The sequence below is a fragment of the Gopherus evgoodei genome, chromosome 11 (genome assembly GCF_007399415.2).
Source record: "Gopherus evgoodei ecotype Sinaloan lineage chromosome 11, rGopEvg1_v1.p, whole genome shotgun sequence".
NCBI classification, from domain to species: domain Eukaryota; kingdom Metazoa; phylum Chordata; order Testudines; family Testudinidae; genus Gopherus; species Gopherus evgoodei.
The window spans coordinates 18,907,540-18,934,516 of record NC_044332.1 but is presented as its reverse complement, the minus strand read 5'-3'; the positions used below and the strand labels follow the sequence as shown (position 1 = coordinate 18,934,516).

Sequence of the window (26,977 nt, the reverse complement as noted above, 5' to 3'; positions counted from 1 at the left end):
AACAAAATACGTACATCCTAAACTGCAGAAACCATTTCAGATGAAATTCAGTGGACAACATATGTCCATTTAAAGCACAGAATGAGATGATTTCCTCAATGAAATACACTGATTCTGAAGCTGTTAATATTGTTGCAGTCACATCCTCGGCCCTTGGTGCCAGTGGATACTCTGAGAATGGATCAAAAGGGAGAGGAGGGAGATAGCTCAGTGGTTTGAGCATTGGCCAGCTAAACCCAGGGTTGAGAGTTCAATCCTTGAGGGGGCCACTTAGGGAACTGGGGTAAAAATCTATCTGGGGATTGGTCCTGCTTTGAGCACGGCGTTGGACTAGATGACCTCCTTAGATCCCATCCAACCCTGATAGTCTATGATTCTGTGACACATGTGCCTTAAATTTAATCTCCAAAAGCTCTCTGATGTAAATGACACTGGGATTTTAAAACTGGAAAAACAAGAGGTTATTCAATTATATTTTTATTCTTGAACATGTTGTCTTATAAATACCTTAGGATATTGTAAGAACACAGTATTCACCTATTGTCCCTTTTTTATTTACCAGAAGATAAACTGAAAACAACGAAAAGTCTTGTATACATCACTTCTATGTACCTGCATTGTGCTGTGGGACTTTTTCTTTTCTTTTTTTTTTTTTGTTCAAGTGTTTAAACTTGGTTAGCTGGATTTCCCCCCTCCCTCAATTTTAATTTCTGAAAGTTAGCCTAGACGAGCATGGAAGCAGTGCTTCAGTTAAGAGTTTTATTTTTTATGGCTGAAATATGGATTTCTCTATTTAGAGGTTTGTAATGAAAATCCTCAGAGAAATTTTCCAGTAAACTAAGGTGCTGATTCAGAAAAGCATCTCTTTTCAGGTCTCCACTTAAGAACATGCTTAAGTCCCATTGAAGTCAGTGGATTTAAGCACATGTTTAAGTATTTTCCTGAATATGTGCCTCTGTCATTTTTAAATCTGTCTGATACTTTTATCCTACCGTCAAGGCAATATTTGTACTGAAAATCAGCGTCAGCTATATTTTAAGTATAAACTGTAATATCTTTTGTTTTACAGCTGATTGCCGTGTATGATGAACAAGAATTGCACAATAAGCTTGACAGCACCAGTGTCAGTTTGACAGACAGACCCAGCCCAGATCCTTTTGAGATGGAAGTGGCTGCCCAGCTGGCTACCTTTCAGCCAGTTGGTGGTGAGATTGAGGTGACTCCTTCTGCACTGAAATTGGGTACGTGCGCATTGTCTTCCAATTTTTAAAATGACTACTGATCATCATCTAGGAGGGTTATGTGCCATAGCCTCTCTAAATTGCTGGTCTTTTGCCTCTTTATTTTCATCCTTCCTGTTGGTGTGTGTGTGTTAATGCTGTGGTGAGACCACACAGAATTTTTCAGAAACAGATTGAAGATGATTCCCATTCTGGTGTGCCCTCAAAGGAGCAGCACTGCCTGACAGGTATCCAGAAAATTAATGATGCTAAGGGATGTTTTCCTGTTTTCTGCTAGAGACCACTATTAAAATTTTGAATAGCGAGATCTCCTTAATAAACCAAGTATGCGGCTTAGAACACAAAACGTAAGAAGTAAGGCTACTACCCTGCCTTAATTTACTCTAATGTGACTATATATTATAGGGGTCTCTGAACAGTGTGTGATAAAATTCCTGAGCACATGTGAGTCGGTTAAGGCTAGAATTTCAGTCTTGGGTCTGAAATGTTTGTGCCTTGTTGGTTTAAAGTTAGATCACTTATGACTTTTGAAATGGAATGTTTTGCATTCTATTTGCTTTGTTTTAATTTCATTTTTTTTTAAAGGAAAAGACTGATTAAAAAGAGCATTCCACAAACACTTTATTGAAAAGGAAGTTAATGCTGTGAAGAGAATCTTTAACTGTTCTAGTCTGTGCCTGTCAGGGAAAGCATTCAGTTTAACTGAAGTCAATGAAACCTTCCAGACTAAGGTTTACATTATAATAGGTCATTCAGAGTGTTTGTAATTTCAGCCTTCTGTAGGATTTCTTCAGGCCTGTAGTCTTGGGAAATGATGTGTTCTTGATGTAACGTCCATATATTTCAGAATGTTGTGAACTGTATTCTTGATATGTATGGAAAGGCTTCATCTGTCTGAAGGACCTCTAATTGAATGAATTCACATTCTATATTACACACACAAGATATAGCATGAAATTCAAAAGATATCTTAACGTGTTCTGAAAAATGAGTACTGTTCAGATGATCCCCTTGAAGCATATTTTAATGGACCACTACACATGCCCTGTCTTAGCTCAATACTGTATTCACATCTTGGGAGAGGGAAGGAATTATATTTCATATTTTAGCCTCTAGGCAAAAGTATGTAAAGCAACTAAATTGAATTTTTGTTAAGAATGGCAATGCCAATAGACCTTTAATTTTAGCAGTGCTGTAGGTCACCACTATGTCATTTACCAGACAGTTTCATTTTCATAACGGAAATGATGCTAGGATGTTCTGGAGTATTAGGAGAATGAAGATAGTGTAAAAAGATAAACCAATTATGGTCCCAGTTAATTTCCAATCTATACACGTTTCTCTGGAAATAAAAGTGAATGCCTTCTCTAAAAAGGGACTACGTAAAAATGAGGATGTTGGGATTCCATATTTGTCTCAATGATTACATTTCAAATTGGTTTCATTTAAATGAAGGGTTTTCTAACTGTCTGCCCCACAACCTCAATATGAGTTCTGAAAGTCCACCGGTTTTCTTTCTGGCTATTGCATCTCATTGATGACAAAAATTCTGCAAAGCTAATTTTGCCCTTACTGTCATCTATACAAGTCTATTGTCTTCTGTCCTCAGTTATACCAGATCCAAATGCAAACTGAAGTAAAAATGTAAATAAAACATAGTTGTCAATAGTATTGATGTATGAGCTAGATTAGAATATGGTGAATCCTCTTGATTCTGCATTGGCTACGAGCAGCAAAAAGTAGTAAAGTGTTTTCACTGAAGAAAGATATGACTGTGATTATACATAGTGAGCAAAAATCCCTGGTGTAAGAAGATATACACCTATCCTGAAAAGTGGTTACTTTAAGCATGTGCCAGAGTTCAGACTTTTAAAGAGTCTCTAAATGTACAGAAGATCTCTGAATTTACTTAAATAGGGATTTTATCTGTGGTTCAAATAACAAAATATATAGTTAGTCTGCTTTTAATATTCATTGAAGAATCTGTACTTTAGAAGTCTGTTTAGAAGTATTGTTCATATGATGGACAAGTTTTTAGTGATATCCCCAGAAGAATACCTAGAATTTGGGGCTGAATAAACAGATTACTAAATTATTTCTGTTACAAACATGAGGGAATCCATATAAAATTTAAGAAACTATATTGTAACTGTTGGCTAATCAATCTTTATTTATACTAGATATGTTACTAGATATATCTCTTCTGTTGTTTTTTCCTCTTTAGTCTTAGAATTACTTATTTCATATCCTTTGTGATCAGTGCTTTCCAGATAGTAGCCAGTCCAACTAAGACTGCAATTTTAGTTTTCCCTTTCCCAAGTTAGTTATTCTTGGTTTTCTGTTAGCAAATCACTTTGAAAATGATCCAGTTCTTTTTTCAAAAACAACCCTATATTTGACTTTAAAGCTAAAAGTACCTCAGACGCTATATTGTTTCCGTATGTGTGTTAACAAAACATTTTCAAAAAAGTATATGGGCCTTGGTTTTTATCTATTTGTTTTCATAATATTTAGCACTTATCTCTTTTCAAAAGTTTACAGATAATTATATAATTTAATTATTGTCAAATTTAATAGTTTTCTGTTAAGTTAAATCAAAATTATTGCATAGAGAAACACATGGAAGTATTTCCATGCACTATTATAAAAAGCTAAAACCCTCTTCTGGTGCTGCCTTTAAGAAAATGAAGGGGAATGTGATACCTTTAATTAGGCCACAGTGTCTGAGTATCTGCCATGCCCATAATATGAGGTTAAATATTGGCATCTGATCCTAGACAAACATACGTGCACCACACACACAGCAGAACTGAAGCAGAATATCTGGTATTGCTGCTAACAGTGTCTGAATTCAGACAACGCAAGTAAGTATGTAATGGTTTTTTATTGCTAAAAGGGCTTTGCTAAAGTCTTTGGAATTCAGGAATGAAATTTACTGCAGGAACTGAAGTTGTTTGCTTCAGTTAGATCCATAAGTCACAATTTGGTCATGGGCTTTAATCTTACCGGTTTCTTGATAGGCCTGATTACCAAACAATTAACACTGAGGACAAGGCCTTTTTCTTAGTCGAATGTCTTATCCATGCAATAGAGGAATGATCTGGTAATTAGCTATGGTAACTTTCTACTTTTCATTCAGGTAGACATATATATTTTTATCTATATGAAGATCTGACATACTTTCACGTGACCAATTGCCCTGTTTCCTCAAGAAGAGTAGCAATGTTATTTCCATTCTGTTGGGCAGGGAGAGGACAGTAACGGGAAAATTGGGGTGGGACTGAGTTCATTCTCCTTGTTTCTTGCCTTTCTTTGTTTTGTGAAATGGAAAGCACTCCAGTATACTGCATACACTACAGGGCACTTGCCCCTTCAATTCAATTCATAACTCAAATATACTTCATAAGACTATAAGGCCTGCCACGAATCTCTGGATACACTGAGTTGCCCTAAAACAAAACCTGCCTTTTTAAATTCATATTGAAAATATTAATTCAAAGGTCATGTCAAAAGTTAAGTAAATTTAAATCAGATTTTCAGAAATAAGTTTCATACCCATTTTTCAGTTGTTATTCAGGAGGTGGGAGTGGGAGAGTGAAGAATTTTATCTCCTCCTCAAAGTCTGAGTCCTCCTCCCTCCCCCACAAACTCACTTCCTGACCCCTCTTCGGGGACCACTGTCATGAGGAAATCCTTTGTCAGGAGGTGGACTCTTTCCTCTGGTGAGGGGTATAGAGCAGAGGTCCCCAAACTGTTGGGTGTGGAGGAACATTTTGGGGGGGCTAGTTGCCTGGTCCAGCCCCCATGGGGGAATGGGGAAGGTGCACCACCCAGTTCCACTCCTGACCCTGGCTCCAGCTGTCCACCCTGCCCCTTCCCCCAGCTGTGGCCCCAGCCTTGGCCTCCCTTACTCCTGTCCACGTCTCCCTGCTCCAGCTGAGCGGGGGCTGCGGACAGTAACAAGGGATGGGGTGCGACCTAAAACAGTTGGGGACCACTGCTCTAGAGCAAGTGCAACCTCAGCATCAAGGAAAAAGGGTTTTTTCTACCCATATTTCATAGTTTCAAAGAGAAGAGGAGAATGGAGACCCATTCTTCATCTACATCAGCTGAATCTTTATTCACAAATCTAAATTTCACTAGATAACATGGGCATCAATAATTTCCTCCCTAGAGAAGGACAGATGGTTCACGACTCTTGATACGAGGGTTGATTACTTTCATGTGCATGTTTATCCATCCCATGGAATGTTCATCAGATTCACAGTGGGACAAGACCACCACTAGTGTACTTCTAGAGTACTTCTCGTTCAAGCTGGCAACAGCACCCACGGTCTCCAGGAAGGTTCTCTCCGTGATGGTGGCCCAGATGAGACAAAAGGGCTTGACTGTCCTCCCATAACTTGGATGATTGTCTCCTAATGGGCAGATCTAACCAAGAAGTTCAGTCAGCAATGCTATCCTTGCTCCATCTTCCATCATCATTGGGAATCTGTGTAAACCGAAAAAAGGTCTCCGTTGACTCCCTCAGATATTGTAGACTTAATAGGAGTAGCCCTAGACTCAACCTCAGCAAAGGTCTGCCTCCCCATGAACAGATTCCAGGCCACGAGCAACCTGATTAAACAAGTCGTCCTCTGACCTCCAATCACAGTCAAGGTCCGCTTCTCCCCTTTCAGGTCACGTATCCTCATGTACCTGCATAACACTGTTCAGTAGGCATCACCTCCATTGCTTACAGGCCTGGCTCTAGTCTGTTTACTCTGCAGATAGAGACAACATGAATACCAAGCTGACAGCTCCTGCCAAGGTCATGGCTTTTCTTATTTGGTGGATGAACCCAGAACAAGTTCATGCAGGAGTCCTTCTTTCCACCCACACCTGATGTAACCATAATCACAGGTGCATCCCCTGTAGTCTAGGGAGCACACATGGGCAGTCATGGACTCATATCAATCTCCTAGATTTAAGGACAGTCTGGATAGTGTGCAGTGCATTCCTCCCACTTAGTCCTGTTGCATCCAGATAATGTCGGACAACATGGCAACCGTCTTTTATATAAACAAGCACAGTGGGGCAAAATTTCTTCCTCTATATATATAGGCAGTCAATTTATGAAACTGGTGCATCAGAAACGACATCACACTTTTGGAAGCATAGCTACCAGGTATTCAGAGCTCTCTAGCAGACAGTCCCAGCAGTCGCATCCTCACAGGCCAGTGGGAGATACACAGTTCCACCCTAAACAAAATCCGCCCTCCTCTACCTCCCCCCCCTCCACCGAGTGGCAAACCACCATCCTGGAACCTTTTCAATTCCCAGATGAACAAGAAGTTCAGTTTATACTTCCACAGAGCAGCACTGGGCTGGGACTCCAGGGGCGATGCCCTTCTGTTATCCTGGACAGAGCACTTGAGAGATGCCTTTTCTCCAAAGACAGTGCTACCACAGATCCTGCAAAATATTCATCACAACAAAACTTAGGCCATTCTCATTGCACCAGCTGGCCCAGACAGTTTTGGTTTCCTGAAGTTTTACGAATGTCAACCTGTCCTCCCATCAAAATTCGTCCCTTCCATTGCCACCTCACAGTTTAGTATTTGGAGGGGCATGAGACCTAGAGCGTTCATATTCAGACACCGTTCAATCAAAGCAGAAAATGCTGTCTGGTTAAATTGAGGCATTTATCTATCTCGACACAGCAGAACCAATTATCCCCAGAAACAGTGGGTACTTCTGCTATTTTAGACTACTTCCTCATCCTCAAGATATCAGGGCTTTCTGTTTGCTTCCTGTATGTCCATCGAGCAGCAATCACAGCCTTCCATCCTCTGAATGCTATTTTATTTTTAAATATCCCACAACAGGCATGTTCCTGAAAGGTCTTATTTGGACCTTTCCACTGTGATAAAATGAACACTGCAATTGGACCTCATTCTTGCACTCTAACTATTTACAAGCCCACCCTTTGAACCACTAGCCAATTTCCCACCTGTCCATGAAGGTTGCCTTCCTAGTTGCCATCACGTCAGCCAGAAAGGTGAGCAAACTGGAAGGATTCATGGCTGCCTTCAATATACTATATTTCATAAGAAGAAGGTTATGCTATTCCATTCATTGAATGGAGAATGTCTTGAAGAAAATAATACTGGTAAAACCCTGGACAAATTCAACAGGTTTAACAAATTTATTCTACAAAAATTAACACCATTTTCATTTTGAAAAGGCACTTCATTTCCTATAGAAACTACCTTCCTCTTCAAAACTAAGAAAAAAATGTGGATGCAGAACCGCAAAATGTCTGTGAAACTTCCCCCCCCCCCTTTCACCAGAGATGAATATTTTCTCACAGATCTTTACTAAAGACTGCTAAAAGTTTGTAAAGCACTCTCAAAATGCTTGTCTAAAGGAGTCCTTTTAAAATTAAATTAACTACCATATAGCAGCTCTATGTACCGGTGTGCAGGAGAAGCACAATTTGAAAAATGTCATATAAAGGCAACAAAGATTAAAAAAAAAAGATTGTTTGAAACCTGTGACATTATTATTTTATACTTCAGCCAATTTTTTTTTGCCAGTCAGTCACAGCGGCGGAAATGTGTTTGTTTGTATCTGAAGCTAAATATGTTTATAATAAATGAATGCACTTTTGCCCAGTAGGTCTCCAGCTTTTAGACTAAATGACACATTTTGCAATAGTGTGGGTGTCAGTTACAGGGCGAGCTGTGCTTTCAACCCCTTTTAGTCCCTCTTGAGTGCATCCATCAGATAATAGGCTTAGCTTCTTTCACCTCTCTCAAAGGGTAGAACCCCATGAACCAACTGCTGTTGGACTAGATCTGTGGGTGGCGAATCTCCTGTTTCTCAACCATGTTAACACAAGAGGCCTAACTGTGTGTGGCAACTATAAGCCCCTTCACTCCAGGGACCAGCAAGCTGATTAAAGTGACTCAGAAGCAACTTCTTCAAAACAAAACATTCTTTATTTTTCCACTCACCAGTATATAGCATTCAGAGGGAAGGGTTAAAACAATAAAAAAACATATTTCCGTTACGTGATCCCTGATCTTTCCTTGCAAATTTTGGTAAGTTCCATTCAGCCCAGTTACCGCCATCTCTGGATTTAGAGATGCAGACTGCTCTTGTAGAATGCTATTTCTCCCTATCAGAGACTAACCTCCAGTTGATGGCTGATGATCCTCCTTCCTGCCTAGGCTAGGATCTTTTGTAGTAGGATTCCACCATGCGAGGGTCATCCTGTCCCCATTACCCGGCCCGCTTACTTATACCCATGACTGCGTGTAATCCACTGTATGAGCGATGTACCCTCACTGCTTCCTTACTGCTTCTTGATCCCACCCACCGTACACCCTGCACTGGGGACCTTACAGACTGTATATGTTATGTGCTAACCCAATTTCCATATACCAGCATCCCCCTATACTCTGTAGGTTACCCCCAATGACCAATAACTGACGCTTCAAACTCTTTGTGTCATCTTTATTTAAATATACCCCTTGGATCCTAAGTTCAGCATGGGAAGAATAAACCTTGCCAGATTAGTTGGAGCCAAGTTGTAGCTACCTGGTTGTTTCTCCAAGGCCCCTAAAATAGTATCTCATCTTTGCCATTGCTGTTGGTTTCCCTCTCACAGCCTCCTTTGATTTAACTCTGTGCAGTCATTCAAGATAATGTCAACAGGTAAACTGAGGTACACATGTTTACAAACCATAATACAGATATTACCCTCATTTTCCATAACAGGTATTAATTTTGGTGTCCTGGCCAAATTTCTATTTGGCTGATTGAAAATAACTGTAGTTAGGCATAATGTAGTGTGTGTGTATGTATATATGTGTATATAATATCGCACCAAAACAGTGTGTGGAACGCTTTGCAGGGAGATGCATGTTATCTGCCTGGTTTATAATACAAGTATCCAACATACTAACAAACATTCATAATTGATAAACATAGGGGGAATCAGAAACAACCTATACGAAGCATTGTAAATGAACAGTGGAATTAGTTATGAGTTTTATTAGCTCTCTGAATTTTTACATTATTTTTTTTTCTATTTATTGAGTTAGTGTTTGATTTTTTCAGCTGTATATTTAGTGATGCTTCTTTTTGGCTAGTGGTAGTTTAACAGGCTTTATAGAAATGGCACTAAATTCCTTTTGTAGATTTAATTGACTGGTACTCTTCAATCCTTGTTGTAAGCTATTGTTGTAGTGGTATTAGACACAGTGTTGTCATGTTTCACCTTAGAGGTACGTTCTGTTAGCAAACTATATACATGCTTTTCATCTATTACTTAAATGCTTTTCTATAGCTCAAGATGAAAAAGGTTACATAAATGTAATAGGTACTAAAAATAAGAATCATCTACATAGCTCATCTCAATTGATTGGACTCTTACAGTTGATATGGGTACTTCCGTCTGTGTGTTCCACTTCATGCATCCGAAGAAGTGAGCTGTAGCCCACGAAAGCTTATGCTGAAATAAACTTGTTAGTCTCTAAGATTCTACAAGTACTCCAGTACTATCTGAGTATTTTTACGCTAATAGATTGAGATTTTAAAGTAGATAAGCACTTAATCTCAGGACTGTTTAAAAGAATGAACTACTTACACAGAAGGGGTAAGATGTGCTTTGTTAGTAAAGAGAGGTCTAATGTGTTATGTATCAATTGATTGCAGGACTACAACAGTATTGTCAACTCTCTTTCTTTGAGCTGCTTACCAGTATTGGACCCATATTGAGTCACTCTCTACAAATCTCTTTTATGTGAAAGGCCACCCACATACAATACTGTGTTCATAATAGTACAGAGTGCCCATGAATTTTTTAAATCTCTATTGCATGTTGCTGCTAATCTAATATCTAGTGAAAATATGCTTGCTAAAAACTCATCTATAAGTATAGGGAATACTTTTCAGTGTGATCATCAGCTTCATCCACACTGATAAGTGTGTTAGTAGAAACCACTCAATACCTAACATTTCACTATATTTGCAATTGTGCTCTGCTTTCTAAATATCATTACTTGTTATTTAGAGTATAGTAAGATTTAGCATTGACATTTCTGCCTTTGGTGATTTAAGGAAACATTTTTTATTCTTTCTTTAAGAAAATATTACTTCAACCTCTTTCTCCGCCTCTGGAAGCTGCTGTCTAAATAGCGGTATCATTCCTGTGCACTGTTTGGTAAGAGGTTTTATGTGGATGACAGCATACTTGATAGCTCTTCTCCTCTGCGGCATTGTTTAATTTGGTTTTAAATAGTTGTGGTGATCAATTAAAGCCTACTAGTGCTTTGAAAAACAAATTATGCCTGTTTTTGGAGATCTGAAGGTTTGAAGATGACTGAAAAGAGAAGTCAGTGTGTAGTCATGATGTACTTTGTGACTTAAGGTTGAGCTTGAATCATGGAGTTAAGGTTTGTACTAGTTCCTCTTGATGGAACTGGAATAGTATTACAGTGCTTTTGTAAAGAGACATAGGAACAAGAATCATAGAATATCAGGTTTGGAAGGGACCTCAGGAGGTTATCTAGTCCAACCCCCTGCTCAAAGCAGGAACATTCCCCAACTAAATCATCCAAGCCAGGACTTTGTCAAGCCTGATCTTAAAAACTTCTAAGGAAAGAGATTCCACCACCTTCCTAGGTAACCTGTTCCAGTGCTTCACCACCCTCGTAGTGAAATTTTTTTTCCTAATATCCAACCTAAACCTCCCCTACTGCAATGTGAGACCATTACTCCTTGTTCTGTCATCTGCTACCACTGAAAACAGTCTAGATCAATCCTCTTTGGAACCTCCTTTCAGGTAGTTGAAAGCAGCTATCAAATCCCACCTCATTCTTCTCTTCTGTAGACTAAACAATACAATAATATGTGTGTCTTCCAGCCAATTAAGTAAGGAGTAGATGACTTTCTGGCTTGATTTCTATATCCTATCCGAAAATGATTCCATACCTGAAATGTCCAGACTTTCAGAGCTTGTAGGGTGTTTTTTAAAGACAGGATTATTTTTCTGTGGAAACTATAATGCATTTTCTAGATACTAGACTCCTTTTAAACATATGTTTTCTGTGCGGATTTTTACCTCACACAAATTTTCTTGATTCCTTCTTTTAGTGAGTATTATTGCATCTCTTGCTATGAAAACTGACAACTGTTTGTTTTTAAAAAAATATGAAGAAAACTATATTTTAGATTAAGAAGTGTTGAAGTATTAAGTTATATTGATTAAAATTATTTTTTTCAGCAGTTATAGTCAAATTAAGACTGTCTTAGCAAAATTTAAACCCCTAAAGAAGGCCAAAAAAATAATAATCCTGGCCTCATGGTAACAACCACCTTTTTTTGTTTTTTAAATCTAGGAGTCCAGTTATATAAATTTTCATGTATATATTTAATTTGCGTTAACCTGTATCTGTTTGCTATAGACATCAACATACCCATTGTACAGTTTGACCAAAATAAAATACAGTTAAGGGATTCAGACAGTTTGCCCACTGCCATATAATCCTTACTCACTTTCTATTACCCACTGTAACTTTAGCACTTTCAGGCCCTCACATTGTGTTTAATTTTTGTTAGCCATTGGCTTTGGGAGAAGCATCCCTTCATATCTTGTTGGTTTTCAGGACAGAAATTTAGCATCTTAGCCAGAACTGAATAAAGAATCATTTAATTTATTCTATTTTAAAGTACCTGGATTTCTTTTTCCTTGATTCAGTCCATGGTTTTCCCCTAGATGCACTGTGAGCTGCCCTTTATTTTGTTTTCTTCGTAGCTCTGTTACCCTAGTACCGAGAACTGTTTTCAGTAGACATTAAGCAAATGAAGAATGCAACTGCAAGCAAATATGTCTCGTTTTCATACCAAGAAGCTCTCTGCATATGCTTAATGAGATCTGTGACCAGATGAAACCACACAAAATATTTGGATGGGAATAATAAGTGCTCTTATTACCCTTTGAGACTTGTTTGAAAGGCAATAATGAATCCCTTCCCACACACTCTCTCACAAAGCCCATTGGTATTGCCAGGAGGAGTTCTGAAGCTATTGGGTCTGTTACCATTGCTGTACAACATCCATGCCTAAAACCAGTCCATAGGGTCCAAGTATGCCTATGAGATTCTGAAGTGATTAGGGCTGCTCCACTACCAATTTAACTTTCCCTGAGAAATGGGAGATTAGACAAAGTGTAGCAACAGGTGAGGATAAAAACGAGATTGGTTCAGGCAGATGTTTGACCTGATTAAGGGTAAGTGGTACCCTGCCTTCACAAAGGGAAGTGGTAATTCTTGTAATTCTCAAGAACTTCCTTACCCATGAGGAGGCAAGGGTCTAGTTCAAGCTATGTAGAGCAAAACAGGATAAAACCCATCTAGAGACAACAATTTGTTTGATCTGACACTCATGGTTTCGTCCAAATAATCTTGGATACAATCTGTGTGTTCAGAAAAATCGATGGAAAATCCCTTTATAGTAAGAAGCTTGATATTCTAATAAAGTTAAGGCAACTTGTTGGTGACATAAATGCAGACAAAACATTTATTTCACTTCTCTCCCCATCACACAGAAATGTGTAAATGTTCTATACCCAATTGATAGCACTTGGAGTGAGGTTTTTCACAACTAGCACTCTAACCTCTTTCCTTGCTACTTCATTTCCCACAGGTGTTCTGCAAGTGCTTGTCTACACACAAAATTTATTGGAGGATAACTTGAATTAAACAAGACACGAGAAGTCATTCTTCCGCTTTACTCTGCGCTGGTTAGGCCTCAACTGGAGTATTGTGTCCAGTTCTGGGCACCGCATTTCAAGAAAGATGTGGAGAAATTGGAGAGGGTCCAGAGAAGAGCAACAAGAATGATTAAAGGTCTTGAGAACATGACCTATGAAGGAAGGCTGAAGGAATTGGGTTTGTTTAGTTTGGAAAAGAGAAGACTGAGAGGGGACATGATAGCAGTTTTCAGGTATCTAAAAGGGTGTCATCAGGAGGAGGGAGAAAACTTGTTCACCTTAGCCTCTAATGATAGAACAAGAAGCAATGGGCTTAAACTGCAGCAAGGGAGATTTAGGTTGGACATTAGGAAAAAGTTCCTAACTGTCAGTGTAGTTAAACACTGGAATAGATTGCCTAGGGAAGTTGTGGAATCTCCATCTCTGGAGATATTTAAGAGTAGGTTAGATAAATGTCTATTAGGGATGGTCTAGACAGTATTTGGTCCTGCCATGAGGGCAGGGGACTGGACTCGATGACCTCTCGAGGTCCCTTCCAGTCCTAGAGTCTGAGTCTATGAATTATGTAATGTTTAAGTGCCTTATGTCCACAACCACATTTTTTTTTGGTTACAAATCATCTGTCTTTTCAATATGGGTTATTAAAGTGGGATTATGAGATGCAGGATGAGTTTATCTGCAGCAGAGGAGAGGTGGATGCACCCCTACCCCGAAACAACTATTGCATATCTGCCAAGACCTCCCACAGTTATCCCACACAGTGTTTCTGGCTACCTGGATTGGCCTGTCTGTTCACCTGTATGGGCTATACTGTTCCAGGATCATCCTGACCAGATGTCATCTCTCTGTTTAAATGCTTGTGTGTAGCCAGGTGGTGTCCTTTGCAATTCCAGCCGGAGAGTTTAGATACCTGAGTTATAATCCTATTTATTGATCAGTCATGCCTCATGCTTCATCATGGTCTGATGTGGAGGTCCTGGACTTCATTGCCCTTTGGCAAGAGGAGCATGTACAGGCCCATTGAAATTCTAGCCACTGGAATGCACAACTATAAAGCAGCTGTCTGAGTAAATGAAGGAAAAGGAGTACAACTGGGACCCAAACCAGTGGCTTATTATGACAGCCTGTATCCCTATCTTCACCTTTTTTACAAAACAATAGTGGATTTTGGAACAAAGTATGCCTTGTGAGGTATCATTTGAAAACTCATAATTTGCTGATCATTATTGTCCTGGTACAATATGTATGACAACATTGTATGTAAAGTTATAAGATTATACTGTATGACATTAGTGAGAGATATTACAGGTCTGCAAAAATAGGAAAAAACCAGTTCCTCAGAAACAAAAGGCAAACCGACACCTCAGCCAGGTGTCAACAAGATCAAATAGATGATCACCTGGTCAAGTGACCATTCTTTGGCAGGAAAAGGGGTGTGAATGAGAAATATATATCTTGGCACAGAAACCGCTTAGAGGTTCCTGTCTCCACTGACCGTCTGTCTCCTGAACCCCAGGTGGAGATGATTTTTCAAAGAAATAGAACTATAAGAATGGGGAACAGACACCCCAAAATATCTCTCCCATTCTCTCTACCCTTGGCATCGGCAACACTTGAAGGACAAAGGAAGCATCACGGGACTGGGGAGGGATCCTCGCTGAAATATTCAGCTAGTAACACTGCTAGAATAGGAGGAGAGAGAGACCTTTTTGCTTTGAATTCATTTAGCTTGTTAAATTAGATATTAATTTTGTTTTACCTTTTTATTTTCTTGTAACCAGTTCTGACTTTTATGCATCATTTTCTGTAGTCACTTAAAATCTATCTTTCTGTAGATAATGAACTTGTTTTATCAAAACCAGTGTGCTTGGATTGAAGTGTTTGGGAAACTTCGTTTGAGATAACAAGATCTGTACATATCATTTTCTATTAATGAAATGACAGACTTTATATGAGCTTGTATTACCCAGAAGGGTGCTGAGGAGTCCAAGATGCACATTTCTGGGAGAAAGTCTGGGGCTGGGAGTTTGCTGGTGTTGCCCTGCAGTGTAATTAATGAGTAGCTGGTTATAACACTCATACAGTATAGCTGAGAGTAATTTACATGCTGAAGGCTGTGTATGGGCAGACCAGGAGTGGTTGCTCTCACAGTAAAGCAGTGTAAAAAGTCAGCCCCAGCTGGAGAATTGAGGGGACACAGCTGTTTAACAGTCCAGATTGTACCCTGGGTAATGTCACACTCAGTAAGGGAAAGAAGCTGTGTCTGGGTTATGAGAATGTGAAGGATAATGATAGGGAGAGCTGTAAGGATTTCACTCCGCTTTGTGCTAGAGCAGAATTTCTGTTTTACAGTGCACTTTGTGCTCATCTAAGAGTGTTCAGAAAAGAGAATTTAAGCCAAAGGAAGTGTTCTGATTTGACATGAAGATTGCACAGCAGTGCAACTCTGTTGGCAGTACTCATATGGCTTGTGGTTCCTTTCCACTTCTGCACCAGCTATGGGGGCACCATCCTGGCAAACAGCAGCACTCTACATTTTCCCAGTTTGTCCATTGCCTTTTTAATAGAACCCTTTTCTGTCTTTCTGGGGACATGCTTCAGGATAATATCTCCCAAAGGAAGGAGAGCCTGCAGAAATGCACATACAGTTACTGACCTGCGTCTGCTGTTAGTTCCTGAACCTATCTTATTGGCGATCTGCAGAAGTGCATAGGCAATTACTAATCTGCCTCTACTGCACTGTCTTTACATAGCACCACCCCTGATGCCCACAGTCCACCTTGTATTCATTATTCCTTCTCCCAGTTGGCAGAACAACCATTCCACAGCCACACCCCCTCATACCACAGGCCCAAGGGGCATGCATAAGTAGGGAAGGTTGTTGAAAACTGTCAAGGTTCCTTCCCCACTCTGAACTTTAGGGTAGAGATGTGGGGACCTGCATGGACACTTCTAAGCTTAATTACTAGCTTAGATCTGGTATCACTGCTACCATGCAGAATTTTCAGTGTCTGGATCACTCCCTGTCCCCCCAAAACTTTCCCCTCCCTGGGTAGCCTTGAAGGACTTCACCAGTTCCCTGGTGAACACAGATCCAAACCCCGTGGATCTTAAAACAAGGAGAAATTAACTATCCCCCCTTCTTTCCACCCACCAATCCCCAGTGAGTCCAGATCCAATCCCCTTGGATCTAAAAACAAGGAAAAATCCATCAGGTATGAAGAAAAAAAGGCTTTACTTAAAGAAAAGAGAGGTAAAAATCATCTCTGTAAAATCAGGATGGAAAATACTTTACAGAGTAATCAGATTCATAAAGCCCAGAGGAACCCACTCTAGCCTTAGGTTCGAAGTTACAGCAAACAGAGGTAAAATCCTCTCAGCAAAAAGGAACATTTACAAGTTGAGAAAACAAAAATAAGACTTTCACGCCTTGCCTGGCTGTTACTTACAAGTTTGAAACATGAGAGACTGGTTCAGAAAGATTTGGAGAGCCTGGATTGAGGTATGATCCCGCTTAGTCCCAAGAGCGAACAACCCCCAAAACAAAGAGCACAAACAAAAGACTTCCCCCCCACCAAGATTTGAAAGTATCTTGTCCCCTTATTGGTCCTCTGGTCAGGTGTCAGCCGGGTTTACTGAGCTTCTTAACCTTTTACAGGTAAAAGAGGCATTAACCCTTAACTATCTGTTTATGACAGGCTCACCCAAAGGACGGAGTGCTAACATTAAGTGAACTCCTGTGTGTGTAGGAAGAAGAGAAGCACCAGGGTTGAGATGTTCAAAGAACTCTTGTGCGCATCCCAGGGGAGGGATAAAAAGACAGAGGCGTGGAGGCAGGGGTTCCTGGATCAAGACAAAGAGGAAAAGAAAAAAGGACCAGAAAATGGCTAGATCCTCACAGGCACATCTGCTGAGGAGGGTACTGAGGCAGACATTCCTCTGGGTTGTTTTCTGATCAAGGACTGCACCACAGCTGAGGTATCCCACGTAGCCCTCTACTTCTGAAATCTCCACATTCTAGGACACACCATTCACTGCAATAGTGCCCAGAAAAAGGGCCTTTTGGAGGGATTCTGAACCACAGAACAACAAAGGAAAACAGGAGACAATGGGAGTTCTCACCTACAAGAGGCTCTTCTATGCCATCCTACATCCCAGGATGCAGAGAGCAGTTTTGAGTGCCCTGTGTGCATATATTGGTGACCTCAAAGTGTAAAATTGTTTTCATGCTACTCTTTACAATTTCTTAAGGTTGTTTTCTTTTCAATTTGCACATTATGTATGTGTAATAATATTTTTATAGTGCTCTCAATGTTTAAAATGGTGTATTTATTAAAATTCATTGAAAATGTCTTTGCAGTTATGGTTCTGCATCTAGAACAATTCATTAGTGTCTAACTGCCCTAATTCAGTAAACAATTCATGAAAATGTTCACCTTCACATTCAATATAATAAAATCCATAAGTATACTCTGTGAAAATTTGTGCGTGTATGAGAATCCTCACCTGTTGCATAACCAAAGCTTTGCAGCACTGCATGTACAGTACACATTGATATGTGTGCAGTAATCCTGATTTATTCTTTACATGCAAGCATGTACATTGTTCACAAGTGAGCCGCTAGCTTCAAATGTAGAGCACAGTGCATCCCTGACTGTGCCCCTGAGTTAGTTGCAGCATGCTGTAGAGCCATCTTCTTTGCCTGATGAAAACATTTAGCAAGCTTGCCACCCTTTTCCTCTCATCCATGTTCACGGCCACCCTTTTCTCACAAAGGTTGTGTAAAACATGACAGGCAGCTATCATAAAAGGCAGATATTTCTCATCAGCCTCCAGCCTGGGCATTCTACCTTTTGAATGAATGTTCCAAATGCTCATTCCACTGTTATTCTGCAGATATTCAGGAGTTTAGTTCTTCCTTCATCCAACTGTCCAGTAAAAGGCTTTTTTAAGACAGGAAAGAAGAGGGTAAGATGAGTCTCTCAGAATGACTAGAGGAATGGCAATGCCATGAATGTCTATAGAGACCATGGGAGAAGTCCGACTTGTAGTGACAGCAAACAGTCCAGAGTTTCTAAAGGTCCTGGTATCCTATACCTTTACAGACCACCCTGCATGAATAGTGGTGAATCTTCTGCAGTGATCAACCAGGTCTTGCTGCATCATGGAGAAATAGCCCTTTCTGTTTCTGAACTCTGAGGCATGGTGTGGGAGGCAAAGAAAAACCGTGTATCCCCCCTCAATGACCCCAACAATGCCAAACCATTAATAAACTCCTGTGCATTGTCCAGCCTTATGACCTTTATGGGATAGCACCTTCTGGACAAGAGTGCACTCTTCTGGGACAACAGCCTTGATGGTTGATCTGCTAACACCAAACTGGTTAGCTACTGACTGGTAGCATTCAACTGTGGCAAACTTCCAGACGATGGACACTTGCTTCTCCATGCTGAGGAGAGCTCTCATATAGGCGTTCTGCTGCTGCATCTCCTGGACACAAGTGCTGCACAGATTTCTGGAAAAGTGTCTTTTGATTCCTGGCAGAACTGCCATCACTGCTGGTCATCTCAGGTCTGCATCGTTATCCCATCCAACTAGTCAAGCCCCAGAACAGCAGTCCATCAGGTGAAACCGCTCCATGAAAAAATGTAGAAGTGTATGCTCAACTTCAGCCTCTCCCTCAGGTGCCCTCATTGCCCTGGTTCTGATTTCATTGCACAACTTTAGATATGCTTGCAACGGCCTGTTGATCATCATCACCATGAGGTTTGCAGATTTTTCCAGTGTTTTCTGCATGCTGCCTGAATGGCGCTGGCTCGCAAACTCCAGATGGATGATGGGAGGAAAGGAGAGTAATCAGGGGAATTATTTAGTTTTGAGCTGAAGCCACTGAATTCCGTTGCCTGCTGGGAGGAATACCACAATGCGCAGTGAGAAAAGTCCCAACATTTATGAAGCACAACAAAAGTGCAATGCACTGTGGGATGTCTGACCAGAATGCTAAGTGCTGATTTTGAACCATCGCTGTGCTGTGTGGCTGCAGTGATGTGAGGCAAATGTACTTCACTTGCGAAATGATGTGGTGTGCATGCATGGCTTGTGCAACAGGTGTTGCAGATCATAACATGGATACACCAAAAAGTAACTTTCAAGTTTAGACAACTGCCTACAATCAGTAGTGATTCAGTGAAGAATTGTCCCTCAGAGGCACCTGGAACTCAATTCAATCTATACACTTCCTCGGTGGAGCATTAAAAACAGCTGCTCCATGACAGTAGGCCTTGATATCAATCTGCATCTGGCAGATGTAGTGATTTAACCAGGATCTATTCAAACTCCAAATTTTGGTCCTGAAGATAAGATCTCTTTTAAGTATGGTATATTAGGGAGGAAAAAAAGTCTACAAGCAGCTCAGTTACTGGTAATCCTTCTGTAAATGTGTAATGCCGTAAGATAAGGAGGCATTAACTTTGTTTCATGCTGATATTTCAGTTCTGAAATTTAAGGGTCTGGATTAACAATACTACTGAAAATTTAACATCCAAGATTCTTGTGCTAGTAGGTAAATGTATGAACCCAAGATGATATATTTTAAAATGTTCAATCCCTTAATAGTTCTATGATGTGCCACTCTAAACAGTGAGAACCCCAAAGATGTTTGGTTGTGAAGGTATAAAGCATAGACACCATTACTGTGTTTTATAAAACTTATTTTCATTCATTACGTAAGTGTTTTATAATGTATGCGACAGCAAAAGATCAGGGTGTTGAACCGTCTTCTGGCACCAATCAAAACAAATATATAAAAAAAAGGCAGTATTTTTGATAAAGCCTCTTTAAGATTTTACTTGCACTTGCTTTTTCCTAATATGAGAGAAACCATTTCACCTTATGGGGTAGGGTTGCTTTATGAATTAATTAAAATGGGAGCATATAAAAGGGTTCATACTTTAGAAATGGATTTACTTCCATTTGGAGGATTGGATTGAGTCAATTGCCTGATTGTCTGCCTAGTCCCAGTCTGTTTAATCTAATCCTTGAACCCATGGGAATTTAAATATCACGGTGATAGGCACTCTAAAAATACCTAAGACAGATAGTCAAACATTTTAAATTATATAGATAGCTGCTCTTATGAGTAATTAAAATTAGCTTTAACCTAAAAAGTAGAGGCGTATTACATAAGAGAAAGTGGCATAGCTTTGTAATGAGGCTAGCATGGACTGCCTACTGAGAGTTACATTTTAAGTACGTGTTAGGACAAATGCGCATTGCCTCAGGTGATATTAAATAAGGAGACTGAAGGCTGAGGCCATGTCTACATCTAAAATTTTGCAGCGCTGGTTGTTACAGCTGTATTAGTACAGCTGTATAGGGCCAGCGCTGCAGAGTGGCCACACTTACAGCAACCAGCGCTGCAAGTGGTGTTAGATGTGGCCACACTGCAGCGCTGTTGGGCGGCTTCAAGGGGGGTTCCGGGACGAGAGAGCAAACCGGGAAAGGAAACCAGCTTCGCCGCGGTTTGCTCTCTCGGTCCCGGAGCCAGCCAGCAAACCGCAGGGAAGGAGACCTGCTTGCTCGGGGTTCCGGGACCGAGAGAGCAAACCGGGAACGCCGCGGTTTGCTCTCTCGGTCCCGGAGCCACCCAGCAAACCGCAGGGAAGGAGACCTGCTTGGTCGGGGTTCCGGGACCGAGAGAGCAAACCGGGAAAGGAGACCAGCTTCGCCGCGGTTTGCTCTCGCGTTCCCGGAGCCAGCCAGCAAACCGCAGGGAAGGAGACCTGCTTGCTCGGGGTTCCGGGACCGAGAGAGCAAACCGGGAACGCCGCGGTTTGCTCTCTCGGTCCCGGAGCCAGCCAGCAAACCGCAGGGAAGGAGACCTGCTTGCTCGGGGTTCCGGGACCGAGAGAGCAAACCGGGAAAGGAAACCAGCTTCGCCGCGGTTTGCTCTCTCGGTCCCGGAACCCCGAGCAAGCAGGTCTCCTTCCCTGCGGTTTGCTGGGTGGCTCCGGAAACGCGAGAGCAAACCGCGGCGTTCCCGGTTTGCTCTCTCGGTCCCGGAACCCCGAGCAAGCAGGTCTCCTTCCCTGCGGTTTGCTGGGTGGCTCCGGGACCGAGAGAGCAAACCGCGGCGTTCCCGGTTTGCTCTCTCGGTCCCGGAACCCCGAGCAAGCAGGTCTCCTTCCCTGCGGTTTGCTGGGTGGCTCCGGGACCGAGAGAGCAAACCGGGAAAGGAAACCAGCTTGATTACCAGAGGCTTCCTCCTTCCACGGAGGTCAAGAAAAGCGCTGGTAACTGTCTACATTGGATTACCAGCGCTGGATCACCAGCGCTGGATCCTCTACACCCGAGACAAAACGGGAGTACGGCCAGCGCTGCAAACAGGGAGTTGCAGCGCTGGTGGTGCCCTGCAGATGTGTACACCTTCAAAGTTGCAGCGCTGTAACTCCCTCACCAGCGCTGCAACTTTCTGATGTAGACAAGCCCTGAGTGAATTTAACTATCGTAGTTAATATGCACTGTCTTAAAATGCACTGACTGGCTGGAGTATCTCTTTGATTGTAACATGAAATTTCTGTAGAAAACCAAGGAAAACAGACCTAATTACTGGATACTAAGGGGTATAATATGTTACTGACAACCAAACTGGAATTCTAATTGTATCTCAGGTTCTTATGATATTAAGTAAATTGTAGTAATACGCTTTCCTGGATTAAAAAAAATTGGTATTTTTTGTAATACTTGCTTTGTTTTCAGTGCCTGGGTTGATTCATTATAGAACCAGTTTAAAAGCTGGTGTGAGTCCTGATTTGTATGGTTGTTACTGTCTGTTTAGTATGCCAGATATTTTTCAGTCAATAATTATCCAACTACACTGAGACTGCAATTTCAGACTTATATGGTGTTTTGTATTTTTGTGTATGTTCAACACTGGATACAAGCTTTGAAATTTGAGCAAAGGCAGTTGTTCTAAAATTTCTAGAGGTTTATGTGTGAGAGAATTTTTATCGTCTGCTGTAGAATATGTAATGCAGAGCCAGTCAAAAGAGTAATTGTCATTGGAATGACTTCTCCAGTTGACAATTGGATACACACTTGATGGGCAGCTTTTTCCCATCAGTGAGCCTTTTAGTGTGCAGGAACAACATTTGAAATTATGACTTTAATTTTGTAGATGGTTTATTACAAATCTCCTTCCATCCAGTTTATGGTACTCAATCCAAGCATGTATGCTCACTTCTATAGTCATTCTTCCTTTTTATTTGAACAAACCCAAGACAGAGGTGTCGACTCCATGGGTGTGCTCTGGGGTCAAGCCCCCATGGAAAAAAAAATAGAGGGTGGTCAGCACTCACTAGCCACAGCTGTTTGGCAGGGCTACCAATCAGCTGTTTGGCAGCTGGCTGGAGTTGCTTAGGAGAGGATGGAGAGCTGCGGGGGTGGGACTTTGAGGTAGGGGACAGAGTGGGACTGAAAGAGGCAGAACGGAGGGGGGTGAGGATGGGACCTGGGGGAAAGGGCGGAGTGGGGGTGGAGAACCCACTGGGAAAAATAAGTCAGCACCTGTGAACCAAGACACAATGTATTAGAGACTTAACACTTGCTAACACGATTTAACCATAGTATTAGTATTTTGTACATTAACATTACTTCTCTGGGCTGTTTCATCCCAAACTAGTGGTGTAGCCACTTGGTTGTATTCCCAATAACCAATGACAATAAAACTCACTTTCAAATTCACCATATGTGATTTGATACCTATCCAGCACTGTGTTAATGTGGTGGAGGTGGACAAATGCCGTAGTGGACCAGTACACGAAGTGGCCAATGATCTCTTCCGGGGACAAGGGCTGAAGCTGATCTCACAACACCTACATGCAACATCAAGCCTAGAGGAAATTAAAAGGGAGGAATCAGGTTTTAGAGCTGATGCAGAGAGAAGCTAGACATCGGCTGAGCGATCAAGGGCAAAGAACTCTGAGAGTATATCTACACGGGCAGAGTTACATCGCCAGTAGTTACAGCACCGCTCAGAGAGTGCTGAAGGGAAACCACTGTTGTGTGTTCACTCTGTCAGCTGCCTGCGCAATAGCGTGTTCACACTTGTGGCACTCGCTTCAGTATTTGGAGCGGTGCACTCTGGGTAGCTATCCAACAGAGCATCTCTTGCTTTCCTTCCTCTGCTGCTAAGAGTTGTGGGAAGGCGGCGGGGGTCATGGGGCATCCTGGTTTCTGTTCAACAGATGCATTGCTTCGCATCTCGGCTATCCCTCTGCTTCTGTCCATATTTGGCACCATCTTCTGACAGTTTGTGTACTGTGTGCTCTGCCTTTTGGTCTGCAGGAATGGATCCTGTACTGTCGATCAATGTGCTGCTTGCTCTCAATAACACGTCATGAGTGGCAGTGGAGTTATTCCTTAAACTACAAAGGCAAGAGGAATTTGACATTGATCTTGCCACGCGTAGTAGCTACGACATGAGATTGCTTTTGGGCTTGGGAAACAAGCACTGACTGGTGGGATTACAGCGTCATGCACGTCTAGGATGACAAGTAGTGGCTGCAGAACTTTTGGATTAGGAGAGCCGCATTCATGGGACTGTGTGATGAGCTCATCCCAGCCCTGGAGCACAAGGACACAAGAATGAGAGCTGCCCTTTCGCTGGAGAAGTACGTGGTGATTGCACTGTGGAAGCTCGCTACTCTAGACTGCTACAGATCAGTCGCTAACCAGTTTGGAGTGGGAAGGTCGACCATTGGACTTGTGTTGATAGAAATCTGCAGGGCCATTAATCGGATCCTGCTCTGAAAGACTATGACTCTGGGCAATGTGCGTGATGTGGCTGGCTTTGCACAAATGGGCTTCCCTAACTGCGGAGGGGTGATAGACGGCATGCAAAGTCCAATTCTGGCACTAGACCACCTAGCCACGAATACATTTAATTGGAAGGTATTTCTCTGGTTCTCCAGGCGCTTGTGGATCACCATGGGCGTTTCATGGACATTAACATTGGCTGATCCAGAAAGGTGCATGACTCACACATCTTTTGGAACACTGGCCTGTTCAGGAAGCTGCAAGCAGGGACTTTCTTCTCGGACCAGAAGATCACTGTAGGGGAAGTTGAAATGCCCATTGTAATCCTGGGAGACCCTGCCTACCCCTTAATGCCGTGGTTTATGAAGCCATACACTGGGCACCTTGACAACAGCAAATAGGTTCAACAGCAGGATGAGCAAGTGCAGAATGACTGTTGAGTGCTTTTGGCCAATTAAAGACCTGCTTGCGCTCTGTGGTTTCGTTCTGGTGCGTCCCTCTTCTCACTGTCCCACCACTCCTTCAATTCTTGTTTTTCGGCTGGAGAGTGCATCGTGACCTCTTTGATTCTGCGCAGCTGTTCAGCTGGCGATAACAAAGAGGGAGGCTGGGCTCCCAAGGTCATATCTGTGAAGCCAAAATGCAACATTTTACGGAAGCAGTATTGTTTGCAACACAGAGACCACTGATTCAGTCATTTAAAACACAGCCAGTATTCACATACCTGTCGCTAACTGGCTGACCCCAGGCAAGCACACATGAGCCACAAGACCCCCAAAATGGTGAGTAACCACAGGGGAAATCAGTGTCCCAAGACCATACTGTACACTGGGCACGTGGTTCTTGGGGAGAGCCAGCACTGTAGTGTGTGTGTGGGGGCTTTTATAATCATTTACTCTCACCACAATTTCCACAAGTTGTGTTCATTATGGAAGATATCTCGCTGCTGAGGGTGAGCAGGAAATCAAGGGAGGTTCTTCTCCAAGACTGAACCTCCTCCCTGGCCCTTATGTGGCTTGCCTATGTGCAGCAATGGTCCCCACCCCTGTCCCTCCCCCCAGTGATGGCAGAGTGGCGCAGGAAAGTTCCCTTAATAGGGAAAGATGCAAAGCAGCTCTGCCAAAGAACCTGCAACAGCAGATTGCTTAGTATCTCTGAGAGTTACATGGAAATCTATGGGGCAGATTCCCGTGAAGTGAGGGAGTCAATCAACACTGTGTTCCACTGCTCAGGCTAGGCATGTGCTGGTACGCGCATCATACAGACACAAGCCTACTTTCTGCAACCCTCCTGCCCCCAACAACTCGCTTCCGCGATTCCCCAAATCAAAGCTACTTACCAGGGGCCTCCTCTCCTTTTTATGCTTCAGAAAGCTTCGACGACTGTGACTGGCTAGCCTCCTCTAGGGTAGAGAAGAGATCTTGACTTCACGCATCTCTGAGCTCCACTCTCGACTGGCATGTGAGCCACGAAAGTATCCACAGTGACCTTCGCAGTGGAGGTGGGGTCACTGTGGAGTTGGGGTCTCTTTGTAGAACCGGCAGCTCGTGGGCACAGCACTGGAGCAGTGGTTTGCCTCCAGCACCTTGTGGTAGGCATTCCATAGCTCCTTCACTTTGACCCTGCACTGCAGTGTGACCTGGTCATGGCCCCTTTCTGTCAAGCATCATGAACTCTATCTGCAGGTATCATAATTCCTACGGCTGGAGCGCAGCTGGGACTGGACAACCTTCTCTCCCCAACTGCTGATGAGGTCCAGTAGCTTGGCATTGCTCCAAGCAGGGGATTGTCTGGTGCATGGAGCAACCATGGTCACCTGGAAAGATGTGCTGAGACCACTGCATGCATCACTGAGCAAACAGGAAGGGGACTTTCAGAATTGCCAAGGAATTTAAGGGGTGGGGCTCATGGTTGGTCACCTGAGGGCAGGGCACTAGAATTCAAACCGATGACTAGAGATGCAAAAACAGGCATTGTGGGACACCTCCCAGAGGCCAGTCGTAGCGCTGTAATTGATCAGGGTGTCTTCACTGGCACTGCGGTGCTGTAGCCCTGGCGCAGAAAGTATACACCTCTCATCAGGGTGTGCTTTTTACCAGTGCTGCAGCTGCACCATTTCTGCACACTACATGGCTTGGCAGTGTGTACAGCTCGAGAGTTACACTGCAGAAAGCTGCTTTAGTGTGCAGAAACTTGCCAGTGTAGACAAGGCCTCAGAACAGGCAACTTTGAGCTTAAGTGTTATTGCTCACTTAGTTTCCCTAAAGTCAAACACTGGGAAAAGTGGTGAGTTTGATCCTACACAGGGCATGTGAACTGTGCCTTAGAACAGAGGGGAAAGTAACCTGTTTAGTGTATGCATTCATATCTCATAAGTACATTTGATAAACTTTTTCTAAAATAAAAATAAAGTAGTGCTTAAATGTATTCTGTATGGAGATATTTCCTCTGACATTGTATTTATCCAAATGTTTCAGTTATTAATTGGGCTCAAATAGCAGCACTGCTCTCCTCTATTTTCCCTAATGTAATTAATTTAAAATCTATGTGTAAAAAAGGCAGTGGTTTATACCATATGCTTGTTTCAACTATTATTTCAGTTAAAAAAAACTTTCTTTCCAAAACATAAGGATTAGTGGAAAATGTATTGTTAACAGTGAATCTCTGTAGATACGAATCCTTTGGCAAGGTGATGCTAGCTAAATGGAAAATGATTGATCCACATTGCTTGAAACTAGATAATACATAGTTTACTTTAAGGGAAAGATAGCAGGGCATTTTCTTATCAGCGTTGTCAAAGTTTAAATATATAACAATAATATTGACACAGCCATATGCACATTAGAGCCTTTAACATGCAATAGGATACTGAATTTTTGATTCTACATTAAAATTATAGAGTAGGGGAAAAGTCCCTGCATTAATTGAGGTTATAAAATATGGTCACAAGGGGGCATTTACAATTTTAGAGGTGCATTTGAATTTGTCATCTGGAATGTATGAATTTCACAGAAGATGAGATAATACTTTTGGTTCTTGAACATAAATTTGGGGGTTTTAAGATACCACCAAATACTTTACCTGCAACAACAGTGTTTCTAGATAATCTGATTACTTGCCCTACCCAGAAAAGGATGTTGTGTGTTCTGGCATTCAAAGA

At 41.9% G+C, this 26,977-nt stretch overlaps 1 protein-coding gene across 1 annotated transcript in view; it reads left to right on the top strand.

Annotated features, from left to right (window-relative positions):
• PARD3B (par-3 family cell polarity regulator beta) overlaps nt 1–26,977 on the top strand; it is a 693,368-nt gene that overhangs the window by 242,762 nt on the left and 423,629 nt on the right. The window contains 1 exon segment of the mRNA XM_030579423.1: nt 1,070–1,241. Coding sequence (XP_030435283.1) covers nt 1,070–1,241 — 172 coding nt within the window.